This window comes from Oryzias latipes, chromosome 13 (genome assembly GCF_053564925.1).
Source record: "Oryzias latipes strain Hd-rR chromosome 13, Olatipes_Hd-rR_3.1".
Lineage (NCBI taxonomy): Eukaryota > Metazoa > Chordata > Actinopteri > Beloniformes > Adrianichthyidae > Oryzias > Oryzias latipes.
Window position 1 is genome coordinate 18,573,267 of NC_136249.1, and position 17,967 is coordinate 18,591,233.

The 17,967-nt window shown below is 42.7% G+C and overlaps 1 protein-coding gene across 2 annotated transcripts in view; it reads left to right on the plus strand.

The window, feature by feature from the left end:
* sgsm2 (small G protein signaling modulator 2) overlaps positions 1-16,551 on the plus strand; it is a 41,541-nt gene extending 24,990 nt beyond the window's left edge. Inside the window, exons 12-24 of one of the 2 annotated variants that reach the window (XM_023961627.2) lie at positions 1,017-1,151; positions 5,433-5,607; positions 5,863-5,927; positions 6,864-7,009; positions 8,090-8,218; positions 8,364-8,546; positions 10,409-10,765; positions 10,880-11,004; positions 12,149-12,231; positions 13,443-13,552; positions 13,641-13,737; positions 13,960-14,127; positions 14,552-16,551. In XM_023961627.2, the coding sequence (XP_023817395.1) occupies positions 1,017-1,151; positions 5,433-5,607; positions 5,863-5,927; positions 6,864-7,009; positions 8,090-8,218; positions 8,364-8,546; positions 10,409-10,765; positions 10,880-11,004; positions 12,149-12,231; positions 13,443-13,552; positions 13,641-13,737; positions 13,960-14,127; positions 14,552-14,640 (1,862 nt within the window). In that variant the 3' untranslated portion in view covers positions 14,641-16,551. The remainder of the gene's footprint in view (positions 1-1,016; positions 1,152-5,432; positions 5,608-5,862; positions 5,928-6,863; positions 7,010-8,089; positions 8,219-8,363; positions 8,547-10,408; positions 10,766-10,879; positions 11,005-12,148; positions 12,232-13,442; positions 13,553-13,640; positions 13,738-13,959; positions 14,128-14,551) is intronic. The other variant, XM_023961628.2, reaches the window with a different exon arrangement.
* Positions 16,552-17,967: the final 1,416 nt, after the last annotated feature.

Consider the following 17,967-nt stretch of genomic DNA (forward strand, 5'->3'; position numbering starts at 1 on the left):
AAGTTTCTGTGTAGAAGGAGCTCTGGGCATCTCTGCCAGGACTGCTGCCCCCTTCACCGGAAGATAAAAGGATGAAGAAACTTTTTAAACTTAACTAAAACTAAATAAACTGAACAGAATTGAATCCTAACCCTAAACTTAACAAATCTAATGAATTTCATATAACTAAACTGAACTTGACTAAGCTAAACTGAACATAACAGAATTTCACCAAACTGAAAGACCAACTATCTTAACCTAAACTGAAACAAAAAGAATTGAACTAATCTGTAGTGACTCACATTGAACTAAACTCAAACAAACATAACAGAACTGAGCTGAACTAACCTGAATGATATGAACTAAACAGAGCTAAACATATCTAAACTAAACATATGGGCTATGTCTGAATTCCCACCCTGCTCCCTAACTACAAAAAAACTATAAAGTGTGAGACTATGTAGTGCCCTGGATTTTAAAGGAAATTCAGACACCATGCTCACTACTTCTTTTTTTTTTAAACGTCGGATATGACGTCATCAAATTCACGAAGTGAAAATCTCATTGATATGAGCGTTTTGCGACGACCATAAGATGAAAACACAGATGAACACACTAGTTTTTCGCAGAGTCTTCTGGGAAATTTCTAGGACACTTGATTTTGGAATTGTGGATCCGGACAACACTACAAAATGGCACTATTTAGTGAATAGTGAAGGAATTAGTGAAGGCATGTTCTCCCTTTGTCATAGTTCCTGTGGGGTCAGTGATAAAGAAATAGTCGGAATTTATCTTGTGGAATCAATGGAGTATTGAACTTTACAGTTCAAAGAGACATTAGAGGATGGTGAAGATGATTTGCTTTGGTTACTCCTGAGGGGCAGCTGAAAGAGTAGGACATGGAGACATACTGAGCCTCTTTGCCTGCTGTGTCTGTTACGGCTCTGTCATGGCTTCTGTCCTACAGCAATCCTGAAGAGGCTGACAGGAACCCTCTTTTCTAACTGTGATCTCTGTTGTTCTGCTGGTGTGAGCAGTCACCATAAACTACCACCACACCACGGGCAGCCGTGCTCCATCACTGGATGATGACGAAGAAGAGGAAGATAGGCTCCATGCTATGATCTCAATGATCTGCTCGCGGAACCTCACAGACCCTAATGTCATGAAAGGTTTTTATCACCTGAACACACCCACCAAACCCCATCTCCTCAACCCTGAGACCAAGCTTCAGACAAGCTCCCTGCCTCTTCTCTCTCCATTGTCTTCTATCTAGCCATCCTTCTGAGCTGTATTCAACTCCCCAACCCATCTATGCCTGCCTGGACTGTGTGTATGCTTTCTGAAGCTAAGCCCAACAGTGATGAGAAACTAATGTCAGCAGGTGTGTGATGAGGGTTTGGGTCATGAATAAAAACTGACCATGAGATTGCTAAAACAATGAAAGCTTTTTATCTAAGACTACATATGGGACAGAGATGAAAACCAGATTTCTCCCCAAGAGCTTCATTGTTGAGGTCTGAGGCTAGGAAGTCTGCTTAGCACTAAAACCCAAAGAATAATAGTCTATGGTGGTCTGAAAGGGCTTGAAAGAGGTTAGTACCTTTTTTCTAGTGGATTTTTTATTGGCTGTGTTTTATTGACAGAAGTACATCAAAGGATTATGTTGACATCTACAACTCAGGGGACTACGTACAACAACCACCTTTATTTCCCAGTGTCCACTTTTTTGCTTTTTGACTCTTTTGGCTAGTTGCTGCAACAATTTCCAGCTGTTTTCACTTGTAAATGCCAAACATTTTTTAAGTAAAAGTGTTGTTCACATAGAGGAGAAGGAAACATTTGTAATGGTGAGCTGCGTGACTCACTTTTCAATGCAAATAAAAGAAAATAAATCTGGCTTGAATTCATTTACATTCAAGTTAAAAGACGTGATCAGCTGGGGAATGGCAGCAACCAATGTATTTTCATACAGTTTTAGCTATCAGGTGAAAGATGTTACAAATAAAATTGTTGATTTAGTTTATCTGTATGAACTCCTCTTAAAGATGGTTGCTAATCCTGGTTGTGGATGATCAGAAATGATTAGAATGTTTGAGCTTCGAAGGTCATAAGGCTCTTAGGTAAACAAGTATAGGAAGTTTTACAATGCATCTGTGGATAAGTAACAATGTGATGGATACTTGTGTCTTTGCTCACAAAAGTAAAACATTTCAAAGTGAGAAAAATGCATCTCCAGGGGCCTCATTTATAAAACTTTGCGTAGGATTTGCGTCAGAAGTGGCGTACGGATGAAACATAGGACGTGCGTACGCACAGAAATATTCGGATTTATAAAACCGTGCGCACGCACATCCTACGCATCTTTCCCTTTATAAATCACAACCGATTCTAAATGCAGCGCAGCTTTTGCGGCTACATGACACGCCCATAGTTGCCCATAAATAGTCCGTGAAACGCCCACAAATTAATATTTATGGCTTGCTAAATCATGGCAAACACAGAGGGGAAATCAAAAAAACGTAACTTCACTCAATGTGAAGTAGAAGTTATCTTTGGCGAGCTGGAAAAGAGGAGAAAAGTGTTGTTTGGAGGGCACAGTGTGGGCATTGCTAATGCCAAAAAGGCACGTGAGCGGCAAACGGTGGCAGACGCCGTAAATGCTGTAGCCTCACAACCTCGGACCGTGGCCGAAATAAATAAGAAATGATCGGACATCAAAGTCGAGGCAAAAAAACGTCTAGCGCTGCATCGGCAGAGTGTGTCCGCCACGGGGGGGTGGGGGGGGTGGGGTGGGGGACCGGAGCTGACCCCTCTTGATGAGAAACTGGCCGCTATTATTGGGGAATCCCTATTAAGTCCCCCTTATCGGCGTCCTCCTCCGTCTCAGTCACGGAGGGGACGCCGACGCGCCAGGGTCAGGCTGACACAGGTAAGAGAAATAATTCAAATGAATGCAGTCAAGTCACATGTATGCGGGCTACACAATTACAGATTATTAATATAGAAAAATTTTATTTTAGCTGCTGGGTGTTCCAGCGGGGCCAGTGGTTACGATGCTGCAGCTGAGCAGCCGTCGGGACCCAGCGTCTCCATGGCACGCGGCTCTCAACCCTCCAGCATTGGACGTGTCCTCACCGATGCAGTCCTTGAAATGCAGCGGGAAGTCATTAGTTCAATCAGAGAGGTGGCCAAGGAGTTGGGCGAAATCAAGACTGACTGAAATAAACTGCACGATGAGGGAATTCTTAAATAAATAATATTTTCCACACCTTTTGTTGTTCTTCACAAGCGACGCATCACTTCCAAACGCTGGCGCACAGCAGCATTTGGCTCAAATGCGTGGGGATGGGGTTCAGGGTCGGGGCCAACACAGCAATCGGCGCCAGGGGTGTAGAGGCATGTTTTTAGGCTGTGCCACATTGTGTAGCACAGCACATGCCGGCACGATTTGGCACACACTGTCACTTTCACGTGTTTCTTCCATCTGCCGACGGTGTCGCCGTTTCTCATTTCACCCGTTTTTGTGCGTACGCCTGGGTCAGAGCTTGCGTGGAGGACCGCACATTTTCCCGTCAAGTTTGCTTTTTATAAATCTCAACTATTGCGTAGAGAGTGGCGTACGCCTTCTTTTGTGCGTACGCAACGTTTATAAATGAGGCCCCCAGATCCTTTTATTGGGTCATGGGTGTTTGATACAATCTTTTTTCTGCACGCCCTTATCAGTCTGATGATGCACTTCAGATTCAAATGGTTTGCCAATGTTCCACTTTGATGTGTTTAAATCAGCTGCTTTTGTCGTTTCATTTTTAGGGCAGGAATGATAGATCTGAGTAGTTTCACTCTACATATAACAGTTCAGTGCTGTTTTGGTTCAACGAAAAATGCTTAATTTCACCAGACTGCTAGTTGGTAGGTAGAGCAATCATCTGATTGAGAAGGTCACCGGTTCAATTCCTGCCTTGCCTGCCCATATTTAGAAGTGTCTGAACCTCACATTGCTCCTGGTGGTTACAGGTTAGCGCGCTGTACTTCGGTGGAGCTGTCATCAGTGTGTGAATGGCTTGAATGGGGACCTGAACCTACGTAACCCTTTGGGGAATTCTATCAAGGCAGAGAAGAGCTATATAGGTATACACAATGTTTACAATATTGTACTGTAGTGAGAGATGAATGGAGCACCACTTCTGTGGACATCTGACTCCTCCCTCTGTCTTGTTCTCAATGCTGATTGAGTCTGTTTTTGCGGGATTTTAATGCAGTTGTGTGACACACTCACATATTTACAAATGCAGGAGCAGCTTGTCTTTATAGTCTTTGGATCTGTGGTGCTAGTTTCTGCTTGGTCCCCCTTGGTTTTGTCAGGACAACACCTCAGCACTGTTGGGTTTAAAAAAAAAAGTGCTTCTTTTTCCTCCAATTTGCCCCTTACTTCATTTGACGAACCACTCTGGTGGTTCCTCGCCCTTCCTACCCCAGCCACATGCTTGTCAGTCTGTGCATGAGGATATGCAGCATCGTCTCTGTGTTTCTCTGGTTTGAAGTGGGATCATGTCTCTCCGTTCTTGTGATGAAGAAGTTTCCTTGCTCCAACCTTCATGGTTGTTTGTTGTTTATGTGTGCAATGCTGTTCACTGTAATTCTTCACCGCCCCCCTCCCTCCCCGTCCTTTCCTACACCCTCATGATGGTCCTGTGGGGTTCCGCAGTAGTAGAGACGAGGAAACTGGTCTGAGGCCAGAACCAGTTCTGGTCATGCCTAGAAAGGGGTGGGGGGGGGGGCAAATATGGGCCTTGCTCCAGCTGTTGTTTTGGTCATTTTTTTCCTGTTGATTATCTGCGTCATATGGGCGGGGGGAGGGGGGCACAGAACAGCTTCATATTTATGACAACAGGTCATCAGCTCCAACCTGAAGAATTAAGGTTAAGAGCATTTAACAGTCTCTGGTTTTCTTCTCCCTCCTGTGTGTCCCCCTCCGCCTCCCCGTGAAGTCCATTTGTTTCTATTGCTTCTTTCAGTGTCTGTTGTCTTCTTCTGTCGTTTCGTTTCCTGCAATGTCTGACTGTGAGCTTTGCCCCGTCCCAATCTCAGCGTCTTCCTCCTTTTGATCTGTGTGCTGTTCTTTCTCAGCTTCCCACCCCTTTTAGACAGCATGGACCCCCTTGCATCCTTCCTGCATTTCCCCCCAGAGCTCTCCCCCTGCTTCTTCCGCCTTCCATTTTGGTTTTCTTTCCCTCTCAGTATTTCTTCCCCCACAGTTCCAAACCCTTCATTCACCCGTCCATCTCCTCCATACATTTGCAGAAGTGTTTTTGGTTGAGCTGAGGAGCCGAGGTCATAATATGCAAGACACTACATCAAGGCAGAATAAAGGGGTTTAAAAAATAGGAATATGAGTTATTTGTGCAATTATTGACACTTTTGCCTTCTTACTGTCGTTCTGCCTTCTTCAGACCACGGGGAGGTGATGGAGAGCCAGGCTTTTGGATGCAGTCCGTTGTCGTGGCAACTGGCTGAGGCAGCAGCTCAGGAATCCCTGTGCCACTCATGTTCCACACTCGGCAGCAACACGTCATTTGACTATGCAGCAAGCTGTACCTGCACGCAGCAACCATCAGATATTCACATGTACGCAGTAAGAGCCTCTGCTGGATCCTGTGCTGAGTCTGCATCAGGGTCAGAACCAGGGATTTCAGTCTGCGGGACAACTGAGATGTTAGACTCAACAGACATGCACAAGACAACAGTCTAGCAGATCTAAGACCAGCTCACACAGCAGCATCAGCAGAGGCCTTCCTTCTCTGAACACACTTTTTGAACACTATGTAGTTAAAGGTGTGACTAGTCTGAAAAATTGAACGAGCGGATATTGTGTTTCCACAGAATCCCTTTGAAGATGCTTTGCCATAACATGAAGAAGCAGATCGTCTCTCGAGCTTTCTATGGATGTGAGTACACCAGGCTCCTTCTACTGTGTGTTAAAGCTGCTTTGGCAATGTTTAGTCATGTCTGACATATGTAGTAATGTGTGGCAGCAGTATTTTGTTTTTCATTGGTTTGCTATTGTGCTTAACCTGTATGTAATAAAGCTCCATTCACTCCAATTGCAGAAGCTTAAAATCTGAGGCTTTAGAAATGGCGAAGGGGTTAAAGCGTCAACCCTGAGTCTTAATGAGCTTTTCCAGTTATTAATATAGCCTACAACTTTTCTGAATATCCTCTGAACTGCTAGTTGTTAAAGGATAGCATGCAGCTAAACATGTCCTCATTGATATAATTTGGCAAGGGCCTTTAGAAACCACTCAGTCCAATGTTATTTTTGTATAATTGCAGATTAATTTTGGTGACCTCAGATTAACAGAAACAAGTGTCATCACCTAAAAGAGGAACAATTTTATTAAATTTATCCTTAGACATCAGTTTTAGACATGTATCAACCTTTCAAAGAATATTAATGCTTTTGACTATGGATGTTAGTTTATCTAATGCAATGACTACGGAACTCCTAAGTTTTAATGCAGGACTCTGCAGCTTCCCGACAGTCATCTACCCAGTCTAAAGGTTGTGTCACACATCCACTATATTTTGCACATTTTCCGTATATGAAATTTGGGTCTTTTGTGATACATCTGTGATATACGTAATTCGTAAGGGTCTCTTGCGTTCGCCATTTGTCGATGAGCGCAGATGTCCGTTGAGGGTTTAGGCCGACACGTCTTTATGTTAATTCGGTTTTGAGATACTGGTACTCAAAGGTTTTTCGTCGGTCTAGGATTAAGCAGTTTATGCGTATTTCATGTAGTTTATACGCAATTATTACATAAATCTTAGGCATTTATGCAGTTCAAGGGCTTCCTTTTAATTGCATTCCACGTGTCCGCCAGGGCTGGCATACTGCCGACATCTGTCCACTGTGCGTACCCACCTGTCGGCTCTGGTCAACCACAACATTGTACCCCCTGACAGACCTGGTGAGGCATCTGGTGGGCTTAGCAAAGAGGTGTGGAGTAAATACCAGAAAGACTGTAAGGTGAGTGAGCTTGTGACGCCCACAAACCACATGATCTACAAAAACACTTAGCAGAGGCCGACGTGGTTCTCTGGTACAGCCTTTTTTAATTCTTTTTGGTGAAGGTTCGTTACATTACTCTGCTTCAATCCAATCCAATCCACTTTATTTATATAGCACATTTCTCAAACAGGCAGTTTCCAGACATGACGAGAGCTTTTCTTTCCCAGGATTCAGGGAGTTAGGATCATATTTGTCTGTTCCAAGAAAGCATGTCTATTTTGCAGATGTTAACCAGAAATAAAATAAAAAACTAATTTTTAAGATGTCACCCAGATGATGCCCTGTGATTAAATTATGATTGAACAGTCATTGATGCATTATCTTTAAAAAGAAATGCATATAAAATTGGATATTTTTGTTATGCCAATATTTTTTTAAACTTGAGTATATTTAAGATAAGTTAATAAAAAAATACTCTAACAATAGTCTAGAATCCCTTAATCCCTGAAGTGATGGCTTCAACCAATCATCACCCATCTTAAATATTGATTAGCTTGGAGTGAAAACACCTCATGTTCCAGACCAGGTAAACCTTCAAGGTGTCTTTTTCTTCTTTACAAATGGCCGCCATTTTTGATTTTTCTGTTGTGGCTTACATGCTTTCCTGTAAGAGGGGATCCTAGGTTACATCCATGCCAAATTTGGTGCTCGTACCACAATTTGTCTGAAATATCAAACCATTCGGCTCTGCAGAAGGAGCCACAGTAGTCTCTGGAGAAGCAGAAACAAAAACATTAAGACCAAACAACACCAACCCTGTGACAGCCAAGTGTCTTGAGGATAAGTGCAGGGATGCCACATCACAATGGTTTGGACACATTTAAATAATTCAGTGAATTAATGTGTGGCAGGACTGTGAAGGGGGCATCATCTCTCACTGGAACACTAAATTGCTTTTTACTCTTCCTTTGTCTTCATCAATCTTCTGTCACCCTCGTTAGAATCTGAGTCCATTTTCTAAACGATGCATTTTCTCTTAATACCCTTCTGTAACACCCTTCTTTTCCTGACACAGTTGTTATTAACATGTGTGTGCAGAATTACAAGGAGCTGGAACTGCTCCGGCTGGTTTACTATGGTGGAGTGGAACATGGCATCAGGAAAGAAGTCTGGCCTTTCCTGCTGGGACACTACAAGTTTGGGATGGGAAAAAATGACATGAGTCAGGTAAACATAACCCCTCCCCCCCACACAGGTAACTGCATACACATAACACACGTCTACCCCCCCGCACAGGCATGCACAAGGACGTGCCCCGATAGGCCCTAATGTTGGCTCAAATTCTTCTTTGAAAATGTCCCTCTTTGTACAGATCAATGCAAAGATCAGCGAGCGATACCAACAGGTTATGAAGGAGTGGAAGGCCTGTGAGCTCATCGTCAAGCAGCGCGAAAAAGAGATGCAATCAGCCATTTTTTCCAAGCTGTCATCCGGAAGCAGTATTGACAGTCATGTGTTGCGGCTTGCGCACAGAGACTCCACTATCAGCAACGAGGTGATTTTTCACTATTATTGACAAATAAATAAGCAGCAATCCATGCACTGCTGTAGAGACATAAAGGCAATAGATTTTTGGATCAAAGAGTTTTCTGTTCTACTTTCTGTTCAATAGCTGACCTTAAAGTTCCACTCTGATCATCTTTTGATCTAGCGTAAATGCCTAAAAAAAACCTGTGTCATTTTCTAGGACATTATTTCTGCAGAGCGGCAGGAGTTCATTAGAAATAAGCATCATGAGTTGTGGGCGGGGCTGTTGAAGAGCACTAGCTTACAGCCCCTCACAACCCCAAGCTGACATTAACGGTTCAGCAAAAATGGCGAGCAATATCTGAGATTTTCAGCCATACTGTTTTAAAACAGATGCCAGCTCAGATGAGGAAAATGAAAAAGTTAACGTATCTATAAGTCCATCAGAATTGGAGCAGAGCGGGGAGCTTGTGGTCACACCGATTGTAGTTTGTATATAACATCTACAAGCTTTTTCAAACCGTTTTTTCATCTGTTCCTGATTATCTCGATTTGAATGAAGAAATACTCAAAAATACAATTTTTATCGTACTTTTCTTAATGTCTTCCATCATGAAAACCCCTACAAGAAGATGTTAAAAACACCAAAAACGCTATTTTTATTGGAGTGGGTCTTTAAACTCAAATAATTTTTTTTCTTTTTCCCATGGTAGTAAAATTGTTAACAGTTAAAAATAAATATAACAACTTGGACTAATTCAGTTGGTTTGACATTCTCCAAATCATCACCATTTTCAGTCTTTGCATAATGTTTCATGTGATTGTTGTGTATGAGCCAATATGTTTTTGTAAATAGTAATACGGCAAATCAATTTAACTGTAGAGATGAAAAAAATCTGTTTTTTCAAACATGGCTGTCTTCTTCAAACCTTATAACCAGACACGCTGTGAAACATAAAGCTATAGTCTATTCATGATCCTATGTGTCAGGATTAGTCGATTTAAAAGGAACCATGTAATGCATGTTTCCCAGTTTGTGCTTCCTCCATATTCAAACTTGAAATCTTGCAAATTCAGCAAGTAAAGTAAAAGTTAAATGGCGTATACTTGTATAGCGCTTTTCTACCTTACTCGAAGGCCCAAGGCGCTTTACAGTCACAGACCCATTCACCCAGTCACACAGACATTCACACCAACATGGCACCAACCTCCCATGAGAGGCAAGGTGGGGTTCAGTGTCTTGCCCAAGGACACTTCGACACATGGGTGTGCAAGGCGGGAATCGAACCTGCGATCTAACGATCATGGGTTGACTGCCCTGCTGCTGCACCACTGCCGCCTTAAAGTTAAGAATATCTAACAAATTACCGGTTGTTAATTGTTGATTTTTATTTCTTAGTCATATGAAATCACATTTTTTCACAGAGTTTAAGTCAGGCAGTGGCTCACTACAAGACTAAAATCGGATTTAAACCAAATCCTTTAACAATCTTAGAATTGGTAACTAACTCTATTCTGAATTGGTAACATGCCACATTATTCCACTATAGCTAATCGTCAGCATAAAGAAACGTCATAGAACCATCAAGACTCTTTACACAGATGATTAAGTTACGTCAGAACAGACATGTTACATGTGTTTACACATGTGTTGTTCGCAACTGTGTGGTCACACCCGTCAGTTTACATCAATGAATTCACATCTGCTTTTTTCACATTTGAGTGCTTACGCCTGTGTTGTACACATCTTTTTGTACATATACTTGTGTCTGCAGCTGTCGGCGTTTTCGTACATGTTGTTCACACAGAGACACAGCGTTGGAGTAAATAAGATATACTCCATTTGGACTCGTATTTCATGTCTGACACCCTGTTTCCCCCAACCTATAGGTGTTCATGTCAGTGGATGAGCCAGATGCAGGGAGTCAGGAAACCCCCAGTGCCGATGATAACACTCCTACCATGACCACCCTGGCCCCTCCTGTTGCCCTCCCGCCTGAAGAACGCCCTCTGGTGGAGTTTGACTCCCCCGACTCAGGCCTCCCTTCTTCCAGAAACTACTCAGTGACATCAGCCCACTCTCAGATCTCCTCCAGCATGGATGAGGGTCAGAGCACAGAGGAGGAGGCTCCAGGAAGAGAGTTTCAGGACTCCCTAAGTGAGAGCAGGGTGTGCCATCAGCTGGATAAACTGGTGACAAGTGGAGCCGCCACTGAGGGGAGTCTGGCCTCCCTGTCCTCCTACACGGTGAGAAAACTCCTCAGGAGCTTAGGGACTTTGATGTCTGGCAGCGGTGTGTGAGTTGCACCCCTGTAATCACTTCTGCATTCAGAAACATGAAGATGATGTTCTTCTGCTCAGATCGAGCTGCTGGATACAGTGGCCCTGAACCTCCATAGAATTGACAAAGACGTCCAGCGCTGTGATCGCAACTACTACTACTTCACCACGGCTAACTTGGAGAAGCTGCGCAACATCATGTGCAGGTACAAAACATCCCAACACACTCTTATGTGCATGCTGGCTGTGGAATATTGCAGTTTTTTTAAGTTATGTTACAGTCACAAATACAACAGCCACCGTACAGGCATCGACAGACTCTTTAAGATGTCATGCTGCCAGCTGATCTTTCTGAAAATCGTTAGCATGGTCATGAATGTAGATGGCGGCCAACAGGCATCAGTCAGTCAGTCAGGCGGAGATAACACCATTATGTAATCAGACGACTCTCGATGTGGCAGCCATCCACATCGAGATCCACCAGCTGCCCTGTAGCCCGAGGGTATACAAAAAAGCGGCACACAGTATAATTTTCGTAGCATCAACTGCAATTTGTCAAGATGCAAGTTTCAGAGGTGCTATCAAGGCCATGATGAGTTTTGTGCAGCTTCAATGCTGTCTACCCATTTATAAACAGGATCCCTGGTGGCTGGGATCGCCAGATTGACGTCCGGTCAGTGAGATGGCAGCATGAGGGGAGGGGGGTGGTTGGAGGGTGGCTGTCTGAAAGCGGTTGATCATCAGACGATTTCAGACATCAATTAGCACGCTGCTGCTTTCCTGCCACTGGACTGCCACCGTGCGACCTTCAAATGTGCCCAGACGACCATTGACCGATGTTAAAAAACTATCCCTCTCGCCATTCAATTTAAACTTTTTTCTTAAAACCTCTGTGGTCACCACGCGGTGTGTTAAAAAAGCGACTGATGCCTCTTGATTTAAAAAATGCCGCCGCACCGCCACCTGCTGAATTTGCTGAAAAACTTTCATTTAGGTCGTGCATTTTTGGATTAGACTGTAGTCTTAGTTCAGTTTTTGTCAAAGTCTCAGGTTAGACAGCTATTGTATCTCTCTTTGGGAGACACCAAACTGCTCATTTCCCATATGAAAAGTAAATAATCTGTTAACAACTGTGGACAAAACTTTCCAATAAATGCTCCTAAATTCAAAGAGTAGAAATAGACTTTTCAGCTCGACTCCTCGGTGAATAAACAAATGAAAGACAGAAATAATGAATGGATGTGAAAAAACAAACATAACAAAAGATTTGTTTGATGAACAATTGAATCAACAAAGACATGTAAGAATGATCAAGGAGACAAGTGACAAATGATGTTCATTTTTATGCAGCTATGTGTGGGAGCACCTCGATATGGGCTACGTTCAGGGAATGTGTGACCTGCTCGCTCCACTCATGGTCATCCTGGACGATGGTGAGAACCCATCCTCACGCTCTTCTGTCACAGTTCATTCTTTTGGCAGCAACAGCTTCACTGCACCAGTAGAAGTAACTGCGCTGCTACAGTTGAAGCTGGATCGAAACTGTAAATGAGAGAGAATCTCTATGTAACAGAAAATGAAAATGCAAAGACCACCGCCACCAATATAAACCATATGTTGGGTCAAAACAACCTGCAACATCAGAATGAAAACATAAGGAAAGACAACAGACCAGAGGTACCTTTTACGAGGAGAACGAACAGATCATACCCAGCAACAATTTCTCTCCGCTCTGGCGCATAATCTGTCGCCTCCTCTTTTATTAAGTTTGTTGGTTATTCCCTAATTTACATATGCGCTGAGCTCTAAGGGAGGGGAAACGGATAAAACACAGCTTCAGTGCTCAGAAAACATTAATTGCAACATGCCTGCTTTTCACAGTCTTCCCACATCATCTTTGGACCTGCAATTTCTTTTCTCACGGATAACTGACACAGAGCATCCTTTGATTCCGGTCTTGACACAGATAACACATAGTTCTCATGCCGATGCTGGGAAGACGCTAAGATAGTCGGTTTCCTCCCAAGAGTTCAACTTCACCTTCCTGTGAAACAGAACTTGGACACAAACACTTCTGCATGTATGATGATATTACCTATATAGCTAGGTAATGCATAAAAGCAAATATGAGATAACTTGTATATATTTTCCAACACCATAACACAAAGTTTTGAGTTAGAGAGACTTCCGGTCAGCATGAACATGTTAGCAGGAGACCGAATGTACAAAGCATATGTTTTCAAAACACACAACAAGGAGATTTTATGAGCACTACAGTAGATGTCAGAAATGAGTGGAGCCAGGAGTTGAAACAACTGAAACGGCTTCTAATTCTGGATGAATCCAAACTTGAATTGCATTGCTAACTGGAAAAGTGTGTGCTGTGTAACTGTCAGACAGGAGTACAGAGAAAAAAATTAAATGACAGCAGGTGAGTTGAAATGATAGCAGCTCAGGAGAATGTGATGACAAACACAACCGATCTCCCTTAGTGAAATGATGCCAGAGCTTCACCAATCAACTGATAACTGCAAGCATCTAGATTCAGCAAGACCTGAAAAAGCGGTGCTTCAATTTTACAGTGTTGAAATTCATGTTCTTTCTATCTGCGTATGCAAATGTCCATGCATTTTGTGTTTTGTAGAGTGCCTGGCGTACAGCTGTTTCACTCAGCTGATGAAGAGGATGAGTCAGAACTTCCCCAATGGTGGAGCAATGGATGCACACTTTGCTAACATGAGATCTCTTATCCAGGTGATGGATCACACTCTTGATTGTTTGGTGTGTTTTCTGGATGTACACATGTATGACATTGCAAATAACTGGGCTGTGTTCCCATCAGATCTTGGACTCTGAGCTCTTTGAGTTGATGCATCAAAACGGAGATTACACTCACTTCTACTTCTGCTACCGCTGGTTTCTGCTAGACTTTAAGAGAGGTGAGTCTTCGTACTTTGTCCTCTTAACAGAAGCCTGCAGAGCTCCTCCTCCTCATCAGTACTGTCAGAGGCCAAAGCATTCAGCTAACAGAGTCAAAGCCTAGCCTGCTAGTGATGGCAAAAGTGTTCAGTGTTCTCAAGCCATTTAAAGGAAAAAGACAAAGTTTCTGCCATGTGCTGAAGGAAGTTGCCTGTTGCTAATCCTATAATATGTGTGTGCAGAGCTCCTATACGAGGACGTGTTTGCAGTATGGGAGGTAATCTGGGTTTCTCCCAGGATCTCCTCGCAGCACTTTGTCCTGTTCCTGGCTCTTGCACTCGTCACTGTGTACAGAGAGATCATCATAGACAACAACATGGACTTCACTGACATCATCAAGTTCTTCAATGGTACTGGCCTCACCTGTGCATGCTCATTTAATGGTTTATCTATCACGGCAGGGAAGCAGTCCCAGCACAATGTTTTAGGTTCTATCTTTCTGATACCATTTTCCAAAGGCCAGACAAAAGGGTCCACATTTTTTCTCCAGATGTTATTTAGATGTAGATGGTATTTGTTGCAATACTTTGGATTATAATTGATCAATGACAATATTTAAACTACCAAAATGGTTGCCAGACAAGACTGTGACTGCAGCTCATAACTACTGTGGGGAAATTTCAAATTCAGAATACAAATTTCCGTTTATCGTTTGAGACTGCATTGGAACTTTGACTAACTTTACGAAAAGAAAACCTGAACTTGCCCTCAGAAGTTATAAAATGTTTTTCTCTGTCAGCCTGATGGCTTACCGCATCTGTCTCTAATCCACAGAAATGGCTGAACGCCACGATGTCCAACACATCCTGAAGGTAGCACGCGAACTGGTACACAAGGTCCAATCTCTAATGGACAACAAGTGACTGTTGGAGGAGGAAAATGAGGGTTCTGGATGCCTCATCACAGACAGCTCTGCCCTACTCCCCACCCCACCACTTCCAGAGCAGGCTGAGGGGTCTGGGTCTCTGCTCTGGAAGTCTGTTTACATATTCCTTCACGTGGAATGCTCTGGTTTCTGTGTGGATCTGTGTGCATGCTCGTGACTGATCACACTCTGTGCGTGCATAAGAAACAAACAAACAAACACACACACAGACAGCAGCGGATGACTTTGCCACGTTCTCATTAGTGACCAAATAGACTGTGCCAACCACCTTTCTGAGTGTTTTATACTCCAAGCATGTGTGTTTTTACCCAGTTTGCTCTAAAAGACCATTATGACACGAATGTTGCCTTCTGTTAGTAACAGCCCAAGGTACTCACATGCACTTTGTTTGCGGGTTCCTGTGTTGTGTTAGTGATGGCCTCACTACAGATGCTGGGGCCGGAGACACCAAAGACTTTGGGAAGCAGGGAGGGATTGATACAGTCAGTGTTTGCAGCAGTCGTGGCTCGTCCGACGAACAGCACAGCAAGACAAATAAAGCACACGGCTTTGTGGTTCTGAAAGCAGTGACGTGACAGCCACAGCTGCCTTCATCACCAGGCAGAGACCTGCAGGGAGACGGGGGGGAATTCTTCCAGCAGGTGTTACCATGGAGCCCAGCTGATGAAGTCAAAGAAGCAAGACAGGCAGCCGGAACTCAAGTTTTAGACTCATTTCCATCCCACTCAGCAAAGTACACCCAGAATCTTTCAGCTACCTCCAGCACAGCTGCAGCCCGACGGCACCTCTTTGCAGCAGAACTTCTAAGCTGCAACCTAGAGCTGAACATGTGGTCGATCGTTTCCCAGAGTGTAAATGCTGCTGAATACCTGTTCCCCTGATTCACCGAGAACGATCTTGATGTTGGATAAGAGGCCTGCACATTCAGGGAACCCAAGAGTGTTAAGGTGACTGGTGCATATCTTCCCTTCTGCTTATACACAAAAAAAAAAACAACCTTGCAGCTTCTGAGGTTTCAGGTGTAGAGCATCATCCCTCTATAGTTTGCAGTGCTCTCTGCTGCATATATGCTGCATTTTCCCAGATCCTTAGATGAACCTATCCAAACGTTTGTCATATAAATATTTTATTTTTTTTATAGTGATTAATTTTTAAGGTTTAAAAGTGAGGCCTCCCATCCAAAACCTTAGGTACTTAACAGCAACCCAGGAAGCACTGTGTTCAGATAACTAGAGCAGAGTTTGATATAGGGTTCTGTGCAACTCTTAAGTCTTGGTTCTCCTAGAGTCTGAGTCCTGCAGGTCTAGCGCTATATGAACAGATCTACATTTACAGAAGAAGAGGGCATTTTACAGCCTCCCTCTCTCACCTGAGTGTTGCAGTTAGCTGTTTTTACGACATTAGCAAAGCCTGCTGTCATTTCCTTGTATGTGTGATTGGTCAGTTTGCACGAACCTCCTATGATTTAAGTGCCAAGAGTCTTCCCAGACCTGATGTGTACTCCAGTGGTTTTGCTCCCTTTGTTAGACTGATCCAAGTAAGGGTTACTGCCCCCCACCATGGGAGCTTTTTCTTCCAATCAAGACAGTGACCAAAACCTTGAAACAGCGCCCTCTGTGGTACCATAATAAGGTGCAGCCTGCATCCTGAAGACTGTTTCCTTCCAGTTTCTTGAGGACTTTGCTGTCCATCAGGGTCTATGTTGTGTGCATATTAGCCCAGAGTTTGTATAACGAATATGACTTTTATTTCAACATCTATTTTTCAGTTGCTTCAGCCTATGATGTTCTTTGTTCAGGCGCTGCACTGACTTTTTCGAATGCTGAACATGTGCTGTGAGGAAGTGTCCTTGGCTTTGAATGTAAAGTATTAAACCACAGTTAGTTGATCTGTGTGACGGTGTCTTTTCAGCTCCAAACAACGACAGATTTTTTATAATAATACTCCAATGGAACTTTGATGCAAGTTCTATCCTTAGGTTTTAGATACAATGTCTTTTGAGATGATATGTAAGATTTGACAGGGTATCTAGAGGAAGTGCTGTTATAAGACAACACCTCCAAATTGGCCTGGGAAAAACAAAAGACAACATAGAAACAGAACAGCGGATGTCAGCCAGAGGTATTCAGTAGTTAATCATTACCAGTAAAGATGTATCTGTGACAGAAAAAAAACAAACAGATAACGGAAAACTAAACATCACATTACAATAGAAAAAGAAACAACCAAAAAGGACTAATTACTGACAGACTAATTACTGACAGTTTTAACTAGTCTGCAAAATAGACTAGTTAAAACAAACTAAGCTAGACTACCAGAGTTCGCTGCCTTAAATTAAAATAAGAAAAAACGTACTTCATTCAGAAACATTCTAAAAATCTTACTGCATCATTAAAACAATACTAAACACTTGAACCGCCCAACTTTCGTAAACCACAACCTTGACGTTGTGTTGTGAAAGCTTGAGGGATCATAGGAGCAGTGCTGTCCAGAGCAAGTGTGTCCCATATGGGGATTTATTTTTCTGAATCAACGTTTGTTATTCTATCAACATAAATGTATAGTTAATAAGATATTTAGTTCTAAAAGTATTTCAATGTTATTTTTTGGGGTGTTTTTTAAAATGTTTTCTTTTCTCCACATTATTTTAAGTATGTAAAATTTAACTGATGAAATTAAAATTCTTATTGCTGATCAAATTTTGGGGGTGATATTAGAATGTAAAAAACAAAACAAAAAGAGGGCGTTTATAGAGCAAAGAAAAGGATTGGGTTATGGTTAGAAAAGAAAAGCATTTGGACTCCTCTATCAATATGAATGCAGAGTCAGTGTACACTCCATCCGTCCGTCCGTCCATCTGTCTGTCCATCCGTCTACCTGCCTGAACTCCAAATTTCAACCCTCCTGGTAAGTATCACACTCTATAGTAATTTTTTTATTTGATTTTCAATTAATTATTCAATATGTGTTTTTATTTTAGGGGGATGGTGGGGGTATGTTTTGATTTGAGTTCTTTTCAGTAGCTTTTCACATTAGTTAATAGTAATCAATTTTCTGGGATTGCGAGCCCCAACCCCAGGCTTGGCTCCAGCAGATGATGCTCAACCCCACTGCAGAGTTCAGTCTTTAGTCACTAATGAGTTTTGAAACAGGGCGGGGGGCTGTTTAGATAGCTTTACTGTGCTTTTTCAGATGATCCACATTGCTATGTTCGATTTGAAAACAAACAAATGAGTGACCTTTACTGACATGCAAGGCTTCTGCATAGTCTAAAATTTCATACCATTCAGTATATGATAAGAGA